Source organism: Stegostoma tigrinum, chromosome 2 (genome assembly GCF_030684315.1).
Source record: "Stegostoma tigrinum isolate sSteTig4 chromosome 2, sSteTig4.hap1, whole genome shotgun sequence".
NCBI lineage: Eukaryota > Metazoa > Chordata > Chondrichthyes > Orectolobiformes > Stegostomatidae > Stegostoma > Stegostoma tigrinum.
The window spans coordinates 148,580,276-148,597,757 of NC_081355.1; the positions used below are offsets into that span (position 1 = coordinate 148,580,276).

General features: G+C 45.7%; 1 protein-coding gene across 8 annotated transcripts in view; it reads left to right on the forward strand.

The window, feature by feature from the left end:
* scn5lab (sodium channel, voltage gated, type V-like, alpha b) overlaps positions 1–17,482 on the forward strand; it is a 432,064-nt gene that overhangs the window by 82,614 nt on the left and 331,968 nt on the right. For all 8 annotated transcript variants that reach the window (XM_059640055.1, XM_059640086.1, XM_059640082.1 and 5 more), the window contains 2 exons: positions 10,319–10,649; positions 13,822–13,939. In XM_059640055.1, coding sequence (XP_059496038.1) covers positions 10,386–10,649; positions 13,822–13,939 — 382 coding nt within the window. In that variant the 5' untranslated portion in view covers positions 10,319–10,385. The remainder of the gene's footprint in view (positions 1–10,318; positions 10,650–13,821; positions 13,940–17,482) is intronic.

The window sequence follows — 17,482 nt, forward strand, 5'->3', positions numbered from 1 at the left end:
AGGGTTCAGACCTGAAATGTCAGTTTCCCTGTTCCCCTGATGCTGCCTGACCTGCTGTGTTCACGCAGCTCCACACCTTGTTATCACATCAGATAGGGGCCTAGTGAAAATTCCCTGGACTGCCATTTAGCTTTCCTTTGCTAAGGGGTCCAAGACTCCTCACGCTATGGTCTGGTTAGTACCCTGTAAAATTTTAGCAAGACCTCCCTACTTGAATACTCCATTCCCTTTGAAATAAAAACCAACACACCATTTGCCTTGATAATAAAATGTGAGGCTGGATGAACACAGCAGGCCAAGCAGCATCTCAGGAGCACAAAAGCTGACGTTTCGGGCCTAGACCCTTCATCAGAGAGGGGGATGGGGAGAGGAAACTGGAATAAATAGGGAGAGAGGGGGAGGCGGACCGAAGATGGAGAGAAAAGAAGATAGGTGGAGAGAGCATAGGTGGGGAGGTAGGGAGGGGATAGGTCAGTCCAGGGAAGACGGACAGGTCAAGGAGGTGGGATGAGGTTAGTAGGTAGATGGGGGTGCGGCTTGGGGTGGGAGGAAGGGATGGGTGAGAGGAAGAACCGGTTAGGGAGGCAGAGACAGGTTGGACTGGTTTTGGGATGCAGTGGGTGGGGGGGGAAGAGCTGGGCTGGTTGTGTGGTGCAGTGGGGGGACGGGACGAACTGGGCTGGTTTAGGGATGCAGTAGGAGAAGGGGAAATTTTGAAACTGGTGAAGTCCACATTGATACCATTAGGCTGCAGGGTTCCCAGGCGGAATATGAGTTGCTGTTCCTGCAACCTTCGGGTGGCATCATTGTGGCACTGCAGGAGGCCTATGATGGACATGTCATCTAGAGAATGGGAGGGGGAGTGGAAATGGTTTGCGACTGGGAGGTGCAGTTGTTTGTTGCGAACTGAGCGGAGGTGTTCTGCAAAGCGGTCTCCAAGCCTCCGCTTGGTTTCCCCAATGTAGAGGAAGCCACACCGGGTACAGTGGATGCAGTATACCACATTGGCAGATGTGCAGGTGAACCTCTGCTTAATGTGGAATGTCATCTTGGGGCCTGGGATAGGGGTGAGGGAGGAGGTGTGGGGGCAAGTGTAGCATTTCCTGCGGTTGCAGGGTAAGGTGCCGGGTGTGGTGGGGTTGGAGGTCAGTGTGGAGCGAACAAGGGAGTCACGGAGAGAGTGGTCTCTCCGGAAAGCAGAGAGGGGTGGGGATGGAAAAATGTCTTGGGTGGTGGGGTCGGATTGTAAATGGCGGAAGTGTCGGAGGATGATGCGTTGTATCCGGAGGTTGGTGGGGTGGTGTGTGAGAATGAGGGGGATCCTCTTTGGGCGGTTGTGGCGGGGGCGGGGCGTGAGGGATGTGTTGCGGGAAATACGGGAGACGCGGTCAAGGGTGTTCTCGACCACTGTGGGGGGAAAGTTGCGGTCCTTGAAGAACTTGGACATCTGGGATGTGCGGGAGTGGAATGTCTTATCGTGGGAGCAGATGCGGCGGAGGCGGTGGAATTGGGAATAGGGGATGGAATTTTTGCAGGAGGGTGGGTGGGAGGAGGTGTATTCTAGGTAGCTGTGGGAGTCGGTGGACCACACCATTTGCCTTCCCTTTTCATTCAGGACAGGGTGGGTTGGATGCTATAGTAATACTAGTAATGCTGCAAAGTTCCTCGGTACTACACAACCAACGTGTCTAAGTGCAGTATAATAAAATGTGAGGCTGGATGAACACAGCAGGCCCAGCAGCATCTCAGGAGCACAAAAGCTGATGTTTCGGGCCTAGTCGTCAGCTTTTGTGCTCCTGAGATGCTGCTTGGCCTGCTGTGTTCATCGAGCCTCACATTTTATTATCTTGGACTCTCCAGCATCTGCAGTTCCCATTATCACTGTTTAAGTGCAGTGTTTATTTACAGGCCCTTTTCTGATAAAGAGATGCAGAATCAGACTGCCTGGGCTGCAGTCCTGCTGTGAGCTGGTAACAAACTCACGAAGGTGTGTTATTTCAGCAATGAAGCCATTTAAAGATTTACCTTTGACAACATTAAGCCAAGCCTTATGTCACGCGTTGTGACATATAACAGCGTGTTCATTGACAGAAATTCCACCTTAAAGGAAGTGGCGTTGCTAAGAATGAATTTAATCCTGCCCGTTGGACAGGGTAAAATCTTCACATCTTTAAAAATCGGTTTTGCACTTCCTTAATCCATTCCTTCTATTACTATGATTCTCCGAGATTGAATACAAAGTGAGAAGAATTCTCTCACGTGGTGTCCCTTCCTCCCTAATTAGCCAAGACATCAAGGCTTGTTACAAAACCAGCAAAAAAGCCTGATATTGCCCATTCCTAATTATCCCTGGGAAGATGGTGCTTGTCACATTCTTCTCTGATGTCGCTTAACACAGAATTACCTTTCTCCTACTAGATTGCTATGTAGCGCAGGTTGAACTCAACAGTCTCAAACTGACAAACTACCAGCTTGCATTTATGATGTACACATTACATAGAAACATAGGAGGTCAAAGCAGGAGGAGGCCATTTGGGCCTTTGAGCATGTTCAGCCATTCATCACCATCATGGTTGATTGACCAACTCAATAGCCAAATCCTGCTTTCTCCCCATAACCTTTGATCCCATTCGTCCCATGAGCTATATCTCGTCACCTCTTGAATACATTCAACGTCTTGGCTTTAATTATTTTCTGTGATAATGAATTCCGCAGGCTCACTGCTCTTTGGGTGAAAAAATGTCTGTTTGATCTCAGTCTAATGTGCTGCCCTCTGGACTCCTCATGGCTGCTGGTGTCATCCTGGCCCTTGGCTCATTGGGAGGACAGTGACGCCAAATTAATGGGCTACGTTCCCTCCCATTTAGTTTTCTTCTGCGTGGACCCCCAAGGCCTGCACGCAGCAGTGACTTACAGCACTGGGCTGCTGATCAACTTGTATGGAACTTTTGAACGTTGACTGTGGAACTTAAAGGGAACATTAACCTTTAACCACACTATGGAGGCAACAATGAAGGAACAGAAGTATATATTCACTGGAATAGTAATCCAGAAGCCCAGACTAATGTTCAAGGGAACATGGTTTCAAATCTCACTATGGCAGATGGTGAAATTTGAACTCAATCAAAAAAACCCTGGAATAGAATTCTGGCTCCTTTGGGGAGTGGGGAATGGATGTTTATGGATGATTGTCCAACCAATGGGGTATAGAACGTGTAACCTGTTAATTATTGTTAGAAAAAAACATCTGGTTCACTAATGTCCTTTAGGGAAGGAAATCTGCCTTCCTTACCTGATCTGGCCTACATGTGACTCTCCAGACCACAGCAAAGTGGTTGACTATTATCCCCTGGGCAATTAGGGGTGAGCAATAAATGTCGGCCTAGCCAGTGATGTTCACATCTCATGAAGTAATTTTTAAAACGTTCAAATGGGATTGTGTCCTTGGGTGTACATATAGCCACTGCTGTTGTCCCCCTGGTTGGTGCAGGTTATGGGGCTTGGGAGACACCATTGAGGGGGTCTTGGTGAATTGCTGTGACATAAGATGCAATAGTGTACACCAGAGTTATTGTGTGTTGATATTGATGATGGAAGGGTTAAGAGATTTAGGCATCGAATTACTTGCTACAGTCTGTATGATACAGGCAAAGTCACCATTATCATAGAGTCATAGAGTCTTACACATGGAAACACACCCTTCAATCCAATCAGTCCACACCAACCATAATTCCAAACTAAACTAGTCATCTGCCTGCCATATCCCTCTAAATCTTTCATATTCATGTACTTATCCAACTGTCTTTTAAATGTTGTAGCTATATCTGCCCCCACCACTTCCTCTGGCAGTTCATTCCACATACGACCCACTCTCTGTGTAAAAAAAATTTTCTCTTCATGTCCTTTCAAAATTTTTCTCCACTCATCTTAAAAATATGGCCCCTTGGTCTTGAAATCCCCCACCTTAGGGAAAAGACCCTTGTTATTCAACTTATCAATGGCCCTCATGGTTTTCTCAACCTCTGTAAGGTCACCCCTCAACTGCCTAAGTTGCAGTGAAAAAAGTCTCAACCTACCCAGTTTATTTTTATATCTCAGACCCTCCCTTTCTGGCAACCCCCTGGTAAATCGTAAGGGAACACAGGGCTGCTGTCTCACCAGACAGAGGCAGCTGGTGGTTGTTTAACCAGAGGGTCACTGCATCTCCGGTAAGGGGAGAGATTGAGAACAAGAGTCTTTTGTGGAGTGGATGTTTATGGATGCTTGTCCTACCAGTGGGGTATAGACCAGTTACTGGCACCTCATCTCCAATGTAGAATCAGCGCCCCTGCTTCACACCCAATCTCCCCCATCACAGAGTCCCTGCTAAGAAGCAATATCTCAGTGGAATGGGCAGGGACGTGAGGGAGGTTGGACCAGCCGTGATCCTATTGAATGGTGGAGCAGACTTGAGGGAATGATTGGCTTCCTGCTGTCCCTATTCCTTACAGTTTTATGGTCTCATGGTGTGCTGAATATGCTCCATCTCTTACTTGTATCCTTGGAAGCCAATCTGCTTGCATTTCCAAACATTGGCTGATTATGTGCAGCTCTGTGCATTCCTCCTTGCCACTTGCTAAATGACAGTCTGTTAATTCTGTGAATGTTCACTTGAAGGAGCCAGTTTAACTCACCATTTAACATGAAATTAATGCAACACATGTCAGTAATTGACAGTAAATTACAACAAAGAACTGTGGATGCGGGAAATTTGAAACACAACCAGAAATCGCTGGAGAAACACAGCAGGTCTGATAGCATCTATGGAGAGAGAAAAATAGTTAATGTTTTAGGTACAGTGACTGAAGAAGGGTCACTGTACTCAAAATATTAACTCTGTTTCATCTCCACAGATGCTGTCAGACCTGCTGGTTTTCCCCAACAATTTCTGTTTCTCTGCTGTTAAATGCCAGCTCTGTATGTTATATGAGAATGTTGAAAGAAGGGCTCTTACCACTTGCAGTCCCTTTTCAATGCTATTTCATTACAAAACACACAATGAACTCGATGTTTCATTTCTTTTTCTGTATAGCCATGAACTTGAAGTATTATTTTTCAAGTGCGTGCTTCCCAAAGGCTCTTACAGGCCATTGTGACAGAGCTGATTGTGCCCAAAGGTCAGGAGTTTGTGGGTATGCATTTCTTAGCTAACCTTCCCAAGTGTGTCACCGAGGGAGTGCTGCACTATTGGAGGCACCAATTCCTTTATTTGGGACTTTAACTGAATCCTTTCAGATGGTTGTAAAAGACAATATGATACTTTTTCAAAATAATATAGAGGTTTCTCTCTCTAGTACACTGAGCTATACTGAACCCTCAACAGAGAAAATTAATGTCTGCGGGAGCTTGCTGTGCACACATTTGGCTGGATCCTTTCCCATCTTCAAAAAGTACCTCATCGGCTGTAGAACGCTTTAGGATGTTCTGAGGGCATGAAAGGTGTTTGCTAAACGCAAGTCTTTTTTTCTGTAATTCATCGTCCCTGAGGAATTTCCTTAGCTGTCGTGACCTTCCACACCCATGTTCTCTCTTCCCTACCTCCCTATTACCGCTTGGCTTCACTCTCTGGTATCTTGTGAAGATTGACCTTTCAGACCACACGTCTTTGGAAAGGTTCCTAAAATCACTTTGTCATGGAGCCTCCTTTCCAAGCCTGGCTCGAAGCTATTTTGAACCCTTCTCCACATTCCTCCTGAATCTATCTTGTCTCTTGTGCACTGCCTCCTTTGTCAATGAGATGCTGTTGGTGTTTTATTCATGGACATCATCAGTGTTCAGTCACTGGGCTGAACTGTTCAATGCATCTCAGGACAGTATGTGGGGCCTAAGCCCATTCCTGCCATCAGGGGCCTGCTCTTGTAGCTTTATACGAGGCAGCCTCCTCATTGGCCACTTCCCTTACAGCCATCCAATTGAGGAAGCTGGTTAAGTGACTCAGCCCCCAATAACGGGGCTTGCAGCACGGCCCAATGGGATGCCTCGTCGATGAACACTTGTGAGGAAAGATGGCGAGCGTGAAAGCGTCCCAAAATGGAAGGGCTGTCAAAAATAAAATTAAAGCTAAAGACTCCCACGTTTGTTGTAGGTTCATCAGTTTGGAAGAGATGCCCCTCCAGAGAGACTGCTTCGACTCTCTGCCTACATCCAGTTATAATCCCAGCTGGTGGTATTACTGGACAAGTCAAATCCCATTCTGAAATCCAGCTTGATAGATCATATCTTGTTTTGCCTTGCTTTAACTAGATCACATCTCATTGAAATCCAAGCACACAATGCTGCACATCTGGTTTTACCAAAGAAAAGTCTAGCGAGTTTTGAGAAGATTTGTAGCTCAGGTTGAGGTTCTGGATGTGAGTTTGCTCACTGAGCTGGAAGGTTAGTTTTCAGACGTTTCGTCACCATTCTAGGTAACATCATCAGTGAGCCTCCGACGAAGCGCTGGTGTTATGTCCCGCTTTCTATTTATCTGGTTAGGTTTCCTTGCGTTCGTGATGTCATTTCCTGTTCTTTTTCTCAGGGGATGGTAGATTGGCTCCAAATCAATGTGTTTGTTGATGGAGTTCCGGTTGGAATGCCATGCTTGTAGGAATTCTCGTGCATGTCTCTGTTTGGCTTGTCCTAGGATGGATGTGTTGTCCCAATCAAAGTGGTGTCCTTCCTTATCTGTATGTAAGGATACGAGTGATAGTGGGTCATGTCGTTTTGTGGCTAGTTGATGTTCATGTATCCTGGTGGCTAGCTTTCTGCCAGTTTGTCCAATGTAGTGTTTGTCACAGTTCTTGCAAGGTATTTTGTAGATGATGGTCATTTTATTTGTTGTCTGTATAGGGTCTTTTAAGTTCATTAGCTGCTGTTTTAGTGTGTTGGTGAACTTAAAATAAATAGAAAGCGGGACATAACACCAGCGCTTCATCGGAGGCTCACTGATGATGTTACCTAGAATGGTGTAGAAACGTCTGAAAATGAGCCTTCCAGCTCAGCGAGCAAACTCACATCCAAAGAGAAGTCTATTACTCGAACAAAAGAACATAAAAAGAAATAAGTCAAGCTTTTTACCTCAGGCACAATTTGAAAGAGTTCCAAACCAGTTAACAAAAATACAATCCCATCTATCCCAACATAGTCATGTTACAGTGCTCCACCATAAGATAGACCAGAAGATATAGGAGCAGAATGGGGCCATTTGGCCCATCAAGTCTGTTCCACCATTTGACCGTGGCTAATATGTTACTCAATCCCATTCCTCTGCCTTCTGTTACCTTGATCCCCTTACTAATCAAGAACCTATGTTTGTCTGTCTTAAATACACCCAATGATTTGGCCTCCTCAGCCCTCTGTGGCAATGAGTGTCACAGAATCAGAACCTCTGCCCAAAGAAGTTCCTTCTGATCTCAGTCCACCTCACCTCAACTACCAGAGAGAATTTGCTTCCCTATCTTCACATCTATAGGTTTAACTGAACTGTTTCTTTCAAGTCAAGAGTTTGATAGCCTTGTCTTTGATATATCATCCAACTGAGCTTAAATCTTCTCAGCTTCAAAAAACCCTTTCAGGATACAAACTAAATCCAATTGGTCTAGAGCTTTCAAACTAAAATCCACACATTGAGGTAACCTATTTCCCAGTTCTAAACCAGCACCATCCATGCATGCAAGTTCAACCAGGGCTTCTACAAACTGAATACAAAAGCTATCCAAGCTGTTGGATTGTCAGCTAAGCAAAACTAAGGGTCCTGATCCTTCTAAACAGAAAGCAAGCTAATGCTCCTCATGCTGTACTCTCATCAAACTCTTACAATGCAAACAAATTCCCATTATCACTCTAAGGTTCCTTGTTCATACTGATTTAAAAATCAAATCATACCTTCAGGAACACTGACAAATCATTAAATTCCATCAGGCACATGGTGCAAGCGTCCACATGCCACTAGTTCAAAATCCAAATTTTAAAATAGATGATATTTATATATGAATCATGGGCCTGAGATTGAAGTACTTTTTCTAGTTGTGCTTCATTCATCATGCCATTGAGGTGAGACACTGCGGGGCCTTTAGTTGGATACCAGTGTTGTAGAACAGAGAGATACAGGGATTCAGGCACATAATTCTTTGAAATTTGCATCACAGGTAAATATAATGGTTGAGAAGGTGTTTAGCAGCATACCTTCATTGCTCAATCCTTTGAGGAGAGGAGTTGGGATGTCAGGTTGAGGTTGGTGAGGTCTCTTCTGGAGCACTGTGTGCAGTTCTGGAAGAATTTTATTAAACTGGAGAGGGCTCAGAAAAGATTTACCAGAATGTTGCTGGGAATAGAGGGCTCGAGATATAAAAATTGACTAGACAGGCTGGGACTTTTTACACCGGAGTATAGGGAGTTGAGGAGTGACCTTATTGAGGTTTATAAAATCATGAGGGGCATAGATAAGGCGAATGCCAACGGTCTTTTTCCCCAGAGTGGGGGAGTTCAAAACGAGAGGGCAAATTTTTAAGGTGAGAGGAGAAATATTTAAAAGAGACATGGGGGCAACATTTTTACACATGGAGTGGCTCTTGTGCGGAATGAACTGTTAAAGGAAATTGTGGATGCAGGTACAATTACAACGTTTAAAAGACATTTGGATAAATATATGAATAGGAAAGGGTTGGAGGGATGTGGACCAAGGATGGGCAGGCGGGACCAGTTTAGTTTGGGCTTATGGTCAGCATGGACTGGTATGACTGAAGGGTATTTTCCCATGCTGTATAATTCTATGACTGTACAATGCTATGCTGCTGGTGTTCGGCCTCAGCACGGGAACTGGTCTGAAGGTGTTCGGAAAATGAAGGCACCTGCTGAAACTGGGCCTAGATGGGGAACCAATCATGTTAATGAGCTGCCCATCCTCCACCCAACAGGCTGCTGGTTTCCACGGGATCCTGCCTTGTGAAAGGGCAGGGTCAGTGTTGGAGATCCTTCCTTAACCATCCATTTGGCCAATACTCCACCTACACACCCCTGCACCAGAAACTACCGCCACCTCCACAACTTTCTGTCCACTGCGCTCAAGAATACATGTTGCACTGGCTACCTTTTATGAAGCATGGGGGAAGTAGGAGAGCTGACCCATTTTCACCACATCGCTCGTCATGCACAATGTGTACCGTTTGCTTTGAAGAAGCCTTGCGTCACCTTTTCTTTTTGATGAGTTCAGGTTTTGTTTTCTTTCTCTTTCGCGGGACGTGTGTGCCCCAGGCTGCCTGGAACATTCCATTTGGATTCAAGCTCATGGGTCCGACACATGCTTTCTTTGACTATTGGAAAACTTAAACCTTTTCACCTCAAACCCTGCCCGTGGAAATACAACCCAATCTGGAACAGCACTACCGATTCATAAACTCATACAGCATGGAAACAGACCCTTCTGTCTAACTCGTCCATGCTGATCAGATATCCTAAATTACTGTAGCCCCATTGCCAGCATTTATCCTTGTAAACCCTTCCCATTCATATGCCCAGCCAGATGCCTTTTAAATGTTGTAAATGCCCAAACCTTCACCACTTCCTCTGGCAGCTTGCTCCAATCACACACCACCATCTGCGAGAGAAAGTTACCCCTTAGGTCCCTTTTAAATCTTGCCCCTCTCACCTTAAAACTATGCCCTCTGGTTTCAGAACTCCCCTACCCTGGGAAGAAGACCTTGACTATTCACCTTATCTATGCCCCTTATGACTTTATAAACTTCTAATAAGGTCACCTTATAGAAAAAATAGCTCCAGCTTATTCAGCCTCTCCCAGTAGCACCAACCCTGGCGACATTCTTGTAAATTTTTTTCTGAACCCTTCCAGGTTAACAACATTCTTTCTACAGCAGGGAGACTGGAATTGAGCTCAGTTTTCCAAAAGTGGCCTACCTAATGACCTGTATAGCTGCAACATGAGCTCCCAACTCCTGTACCGAATGCACCGACCAATAAAGGCAAGTGTACCTTCCGCACTAAGCTATCTACCAGTGACCCCACTTTCATGGAACTATGAGCCTACACTCCAAGGTCTCTTTGTTCAGCAACACTTCCCAAGACCTTACCATTAAGTGTATAAGCCCTGCCCTGATTGGTGAACCCACATTTCCATGTCCAAGCATCTCCGATACGGGATGGAGTGAGGGTGGGAGGTAAAGATTTGAGCCTCAGGACAATATCTTCATGCAATGAATGATCTCAATCTCTGTTTGGATTGTTGCACACTGCACCATTGGCTTTCTGTGTTTGCTGATACTTACTCTTTTCCTGCTTACCTTAGCTTTGCGCAGCCAATCATTTCCATTACTGCGGAGTAAACACTAGTCAAGAAGCTGCAGGATGAAAAGATGGCGCTCCTGCTCGTACCGTCAGGTCCGCACTGCTTGCGTCGGTTCACTCGCGAATCCCTGGCTGCTATTGAGAGGCGGATCGCTGAGGAACAGGCAAACAGCACGAGGAAAGATCACAAAGAGGAGGGTGAGGAGGAAAAGCCCAGTCCTCACGTCGACCTGGAAGCAGGCAAGCAGCTGCCGCTCATCTATGGCGATGTCCCAGCAGAGCTCATTGGTCAGCCTTTGGAGGATCTCGACTGCTTCTACAACAACAAGAAGGTAGGCAGCAACAGCAAAGAAATAACACCAGAAGGTGTACTAGCACCACAATTGTCAGCCAACACAATTTAAAGCTGAGTACGTCTCAGGGAGGGAGGCGGTGGCCTGTGGCATTATCACTCGACCTATTAGTCCAGAGATCCAAATGATACTCTGGGGACCTTGGTTCAAATCCCACCCAGGCAGATGGTGAAAATTGAATTCAATCAAAAGTCTGGAATTAGGATTCTAATATGCAGCCATTGTCAGCCCATCTGGTTTCCTCCTGCCCTTTAGGGAAGGAAATCTGCCAATCTTATCTGGTCTGGCCTACATACATATCACTCCAGACCCACAGCATTGTGGTTGACTATTAATGGGTAATAAATGCTGGCCTAGCCAGTGATGCCTTCATCAGGTGAATGAATTTTTAAAAAAATCATCTTTATTGCGGAGAGAACCTGTGGGCTGCAATAATGCTCCTTGCCCATTCACACACAGGACAATAAAGAACAGATCATAGTGAGAACTTGCACATTTCTATCCAATGGTATGCCAGACCCTTCTGAAGGAAAGAGACCATGTTGTTCAAGAATGTTCTGGAATGACAATGCTGTTCCTCACATGCCAACCATCAACATTAAGTGCCACACTATCAGTTACAAACTAGCTCCTTCTATCTCCTGGAAATTAAGGTTCACCTCAAACAGTCTTAGAATGGAAAATGAATCATTTGAATGGGACCTGGATTCAGTGAGGTGCGGGAGGGGCTCACCATGGTCCAGATTCGATGCAGAAATCCGGCTTATCAGGTGACTTTAGAGGGCATTTAAGTTTGTGCCAATGACATTGGCATGGGACTGGTGTCACATGTAGACCAGATTGGTCAGGAAAGCAGGCTGGATAAAGGATGTTGGGTTTATAATGACGATCCAGCATGATCTTATTATTTCCAGATGCTTTAGAAATGGGATTTAAATTCTCAAAACATTCATGGTGTGATATGAATGCGGATTCCATGCATTGATAGCCCAGGGCTTTGCATTACCAACACGTTAAAATATTCATTGTACTGTACTGCACTCAGCTTAGAGTGCAGGCCTCCTTTCACTGGTGCTTATAAGGACCAATGTGAAATGGTCCCTGTAACCTCACCGTCAGTGCAAATCACAAAAATGCCCAAAACATACCCACCAATTGCAACCCAATTTGAACAAATTCATCAGTTGGTTTGGAAACAGATCCAGTGAAGGGAGTGTTAGTTTCGTCTGTGCTAAAGCTGAAATGAGCACAGGGTGATCTGTTTTTGGTTTCCATCCCTAACCTATCACACCATGAACAGCTTTGACCAACTTGATCTCGTTGGCAGGGGTCTGATTTGTGACCAGGGCACAATCAGGTATAGCACCAAAGGAGAAAGCTGAAGAGATTGTGGAATCATCTGGAATCTCTGGAGTCAGACGACTGGAAAATGGCTAATGCAACACCCCTGTTTAAGAGGGGAGGGAGGCAGAAGACAGGAAACTATAAGCGGGTTAGCCTGACCTCATTCATTGGTAGGATTTTAGTGTCCAGTATTAAGGGTGAGATTGGAGAGTACTTGGAAGTGCATGGTGAAATAGGCTGAGTCAGCACAGCTTCACCAAGGGGGGACCATGCCTGACAAAACTATTAGAATTTTTTGAGGCGGTAATGGTCAAGTTAGACAAAAGAGAGCCAGTCGGCGTGATCTATTTGGATTTCTGGAAGCCCGTTGACGAGGTGCCGCACATGAAGCTGCTGAATAATGTAAGAGCCCATGGTTTTAGGGGCAAGGTGCTGGCATGGATAGACGATTGGCTGACTGGCAGGGGGCATAGAGTGGGGATAAAGAGGTCTTTGTCAGGATGGCAGCCAATGACAAGCGGAGTTCCACAGGGGTCCCTGTTGGGATGACAACAATTTAAACTGTACGTTAATGATCTGGACGAAGGAACTGAGGTCATTTTTGCTAAGTTTGCAGATCTCACAAAATAGGTGGGAGGACAGATGGTGCTGCTGAAGTGGGAGGCTGCAGAAGGACTTGGACAGGCTGGGAGGGTGGGCAAGGAAGTGGTAGATGGAATACAACTTGGGAAAACATGAGGTCATGCACTTTGGTAGGAAGAACAGAAGTGTAGACTATCTTTTAAATGTGGAAAGCTTTCGAAAAGCTGAAGCACAAACAATCCTAGGAGCCGTGGTTCAGGATTCTCTTCAGTTTAACATGCATGTTCAGTTGGTGGTTTGGAAGGCAAGTGCAAAATTAGCATTCATTTCAAGAGGGTGAGAATACAAGAGCAGAGATGTACTACTGAGGCTGTATAAGGCTCTGGTCAGACAGAATTTGGAGTATTGTAAGCAGTTTTGGGCCCCTTTTCTAAGGAAGGATGTGCTGATGTTGAAGGGAGTCCACAGAAAGTTTATAAAAATGATCCTGGGATGAAGGGGTTGTCACTTGAGTTTAGCAGGATGACATGGCAACTGATTGAAACTTACAGAATGCTGAGGGGCCTGGAGATAGTGGGTGTGGAGAAGATGTTTTTACTGGTAGGAGAGTCTAGGAGCTGAGGGCACAGCCTCAGAGTGAGGAGATGATCCTTTAGAACCGTGACGAGGAGGAATTTCTTCTGGTAAAGGGTAGTTAATCTGCAGAGGGCTGTGGAGGCCGAGGCATTGAGTGTATTTAAGACAGAGATCGACAGGTTCTCAATTAGTGAGAGATTCGAGGGTTATGGGGAGAAGGTAGGAGAATGGGGTTGAGAAACATATCAGCCACGATTGAATGGCGTAATAGACTCGATGGGCGGAGTGGCCTAATTCTGCTCTGATACGTTACGGTCTTCTTGTGGTTTCTGCTGTGCTGATTATAGGGGTGTGCAGGGACTACTGTGACCATTCTTGTAGACAGTCTGGTATGACATTGTTGGGCTGAATGGTCTCTCTGTACACTCTATGCATTCTGCGGATTGATGAATGTAAGAATTGCACAATGTCAAAGTGTGAAGCAATGTAACGGGACATCAAAGTCGCACACTATCGCAGTAACACATTGCCACAGAATGTCAGATCACAGAGCTATGGGGAAATTGCTAAAGTTACTGTTAGTTTTAACTCTGTGTGTGCTGTGCTCATGGCCCTGCCATTTCTTCACCCTGATCTCTATCTCTTTCAGACATTTATAGTCATCAACAAAGGGAAGACCATATTCCGTTTCAGTGCCACGCCTGCATTGTACCTGCTGACGCCTTTTCATCATGTTAGAAGGATAGCTATTAAAATTTTAGTACATTCATATCCTTTTGCTGATTCTAATTTTGTAGCAAACCGAAGTTAACCCCACATACAGTCGGTGATCTGAGTGGGCGATGTTCTTGTACATGGGAAATGAATTGAACTGCACTGATAGGACTTTCAGCACATATTTTGCTCCTTCTCCCAGGTTTATGTTATCTGGTGATATCTGAACTGTGAAGATTGTAAATGTAATAAGGGGACAGAGGTATCCACGATTAGTAAACCAATACAGTGCAGGCAGGAGAGAAACACTTTCATTGTAGAGTGAACAGGTTTACTTGTGTTTACCACTAAAACCAGGGCTGTATTCACAGGGAGCGAGAGATCTAGCAGAAGCAAACAAAAGTGTTCAAAGGGATTTCTAAAGGTAAATATGGAGTGATTGCTTCCTTCAGTTGGTTTAATTGGAGGAATGTCATACCAGAAACATGCAGAGGGTGTTATTTCAGGAGTATGGAATCTTTCAATGCAAGCAGTTACAAAAGAATCTCAGACACTGAAAAGGGGAATATTATTCCATTGGTTTATCCTCTCAGGCAAAGGGGGATGGTCAGCGATGAGTCTGAAAGTGGCTGGTGAGGCTCAGTCATAGAGCTACACAGCACAGACACAGATCCTTCAGTCCAACCAGTCCATGCTGACCAGATATCCTAAATTGACCTAGTCCCATTTGCCAGCGTTTAGCCCATATCCCTCTAAACCTTCCTATTCATAAACCCACCAGATGCCTTTTAAATGTTGTCTGTCGTCCTCCTTTTTAAAGTGCTGTTTTTTTGATTTTTCTCCCCCACAAGTTCCAAAACAATGCAACAGCTTATAAAACAGTAACCACTGCTTAAGGTTTTTGAGAAGATTAGTAGCTTGCATTGTGGGTGAGGCTGTTGACATCCTCGGTTTGCTGTGCGTGTAAATAACAAGCGGGACAGAACACCAACACTTCACCAGAGGCGCGCTGATAATGTTACCTAGTAGGGTGACGAAATGTTTGCAAACAAATCCACCAACTCGGCGAGCAAGTAATTACTGCTCCCAGAATTCGATGGAATCAGCTCCAACACCGAAAATACCTCAAAAAAGGATTAGGCCTTACAGCCATGGTATTTTCACATCCTCCATCTTGGATTATCCAGAATCCTTCTGAGGCTCTTCTGGGCAACTGGTTGTTATATTAGTTCAGGTCATGGTCTTGTTCCAGTCATTATGCTTGGTTGCCCTCTTCATTTTGTTGCCGTGGGTGTTAAAACATTGGGATCATCCACACGGACTCTACCTCCATCTGGTTCACTCCAAGCCAGAACACGCCCCATAGAAACCTAGAAAACAGGAACAGGACTAGGCCTCAGAGACAGCTGTACCATTCAATATGATCACGGCTGATCATTGCCTGTTCACACTTTCTCCCCCGACCCTTTGATCTCTTTAGTCCTAAGAACTATTGATCCAGCTCCTTTTTGGAAATGTTCAATGTTTTGGCCTCAACCGCTATCTGTGGCAGGAGTTCCATAGGCTTGTCACTCCCTGGGAAACTCTCCTCATCTCAGTCCCGTACGGCCTACCCAGTATCCTTAGGCAGTGAGCCCTGAGGCATGTACCATTCGCATAAAGAAGCCCAACTCTCTGCCTGAGCCTCGAGCTGTGGAATTCTCTCTTTACCCCTCTCAAAGATGCTTGCTCCTATAACACGTCACATAAAACCTCTCTCTTCCACTCAATCCCAACAATCTGGCTAAGTGCACAAAATAAGCAGACATTAAGGCAGCTGACCATCACCATGTGCAACTAGACATAAGTGTTCTAATTGAGGGAATTGAAGGCCACATTAAATAGCAGAGTAGGCTAGATGGGCTGAATGGCCCATTTCTGCTCCTATTTGTTGTGTTTTTGCAGGATTGTTGGGAATACTAGAAAGATGCCCATGGGAATGGAGAGAGAAAGCAAGAGAGAGGTTGGTGAGAATGTGGAGTGAGAGGTCAGCGAAAATGCAGAGAGAGAGATCAGTGAGAATAGAAAGAGAGAAACAGGTCAGTGAGAATAGAGAGAGAGAGAGGTGGGAATGGAGAGAAAGAGCGCGAGTGAGAGAGAGGGGTGTCAGTGCGAATGGAGAGGGAGAGGGAGAGAGAAAGAGGTGTTAGTGTGAATGGAGAGAGAAGGAGAGGGGGGGGGTTAGTCAGAATGGAGAGGGGGTAGGGGTCAGTGGGAATGGAAAGGGATGGAGTCAGTGGGAATGGAGAGAGAGGAGTCAGTGGGAATGTAGAGAGAGAGAGAGGGGTTAGTGGGAATGGAGAAAGAGAGGGGTCAGTGGAAATGGAGAGAGAGAGAGAGAGAGAGAGAAAGAGAAAGACAGGGGGGCGGCGTCAGTGGGAATGGAAAGAAAAAGAGTCAGTTTTATGTGATTTGCTTCTAGCTGTTTCTCCGCACGGAGGGTACGGGGTTAGGGGTATAGGGACAACATGACGAGTGTACATGGAAGGGATAGGGAAGGTACAGGGATGGGATAGGGATAGTGCGGAGAGGGTACAGGGAGGGTATGGGGAGGGTATAGTGAGGGGACAGGGAGGGGATAGGGAGGGGACAGGAATAGTATGAGGAGGGTACAGGGAGGGGAATGGGAGGGTATGGGGAGGGCTCAGGGAGGGTAGAGGGAGGGTACAGGGAGGTTATGGGAGGATATTGACTATGCAGCGTGTGTGTGTTGGTTAGTTATTGACACAAAGCCAGTTTCAGCACCTCCATTACCTCCCTGGATCACATTGCACATTGTCACTGTCACAAGTTTCCATGTTATCTGAAGAGCTTGCCAATCACTGTGAGGGTGTCTTTGAGAACTGGAGAACAGCCCCAACTCGGTGACCATTGGTTTGAGGTGATGTTCCGAATTGCTCAAGCCCTTGGGAACTGGAAGGGGGCAGGTGCTGATTGGTGATCTGAGCCTTGTCAGCCCTGGCACTGACTGTGAGGAAGGCTCTGTAAGATCTACCACTAGTATCAGCTCCACCAGGAGTGACAATTACACACAACAGGAATTTGCAGGTGAAGTTCTTTTTTAAATGGGAGTGGGGTGGGTGGAGAGGAGTAGCTCTGCAGCATTGCATTTACCACCCTGTCCTGACTGAGCAGGGGACCCTCTTTTGCATGTGTATTAGGAGCAGATTGACTGCTTCCCTTCTTTGGCTGCACTTAGACACATCTTCCAAAGCCATCAAATTTCAAAGAGGGGGTCACCTTACAGAGTCCCTGGCCAAGGTGTAGAGACACCATCCCTGCCCTACACAGGTTTAATATTGAATAAATGTTTGAGGATGAAAGATTATTGGACAATATGCAGGAATGTGGAATTGAGGTTGAAATGCCCTGATCTTACTGAACGATGCAGCAGGGTCAAAAAGCCAAGTGGCCCATATTTATTCCTCTTTCACATGTTTATACAATGTCCATTTTTCTTCCAGTCTTTCCCTCCCAATTCCTTTCCCACATCCCATCAACCCTGGGCTTGTCTTGATGGTACTTTTTTGCCGGCCTTAAAGCACTTTGAGGTGATC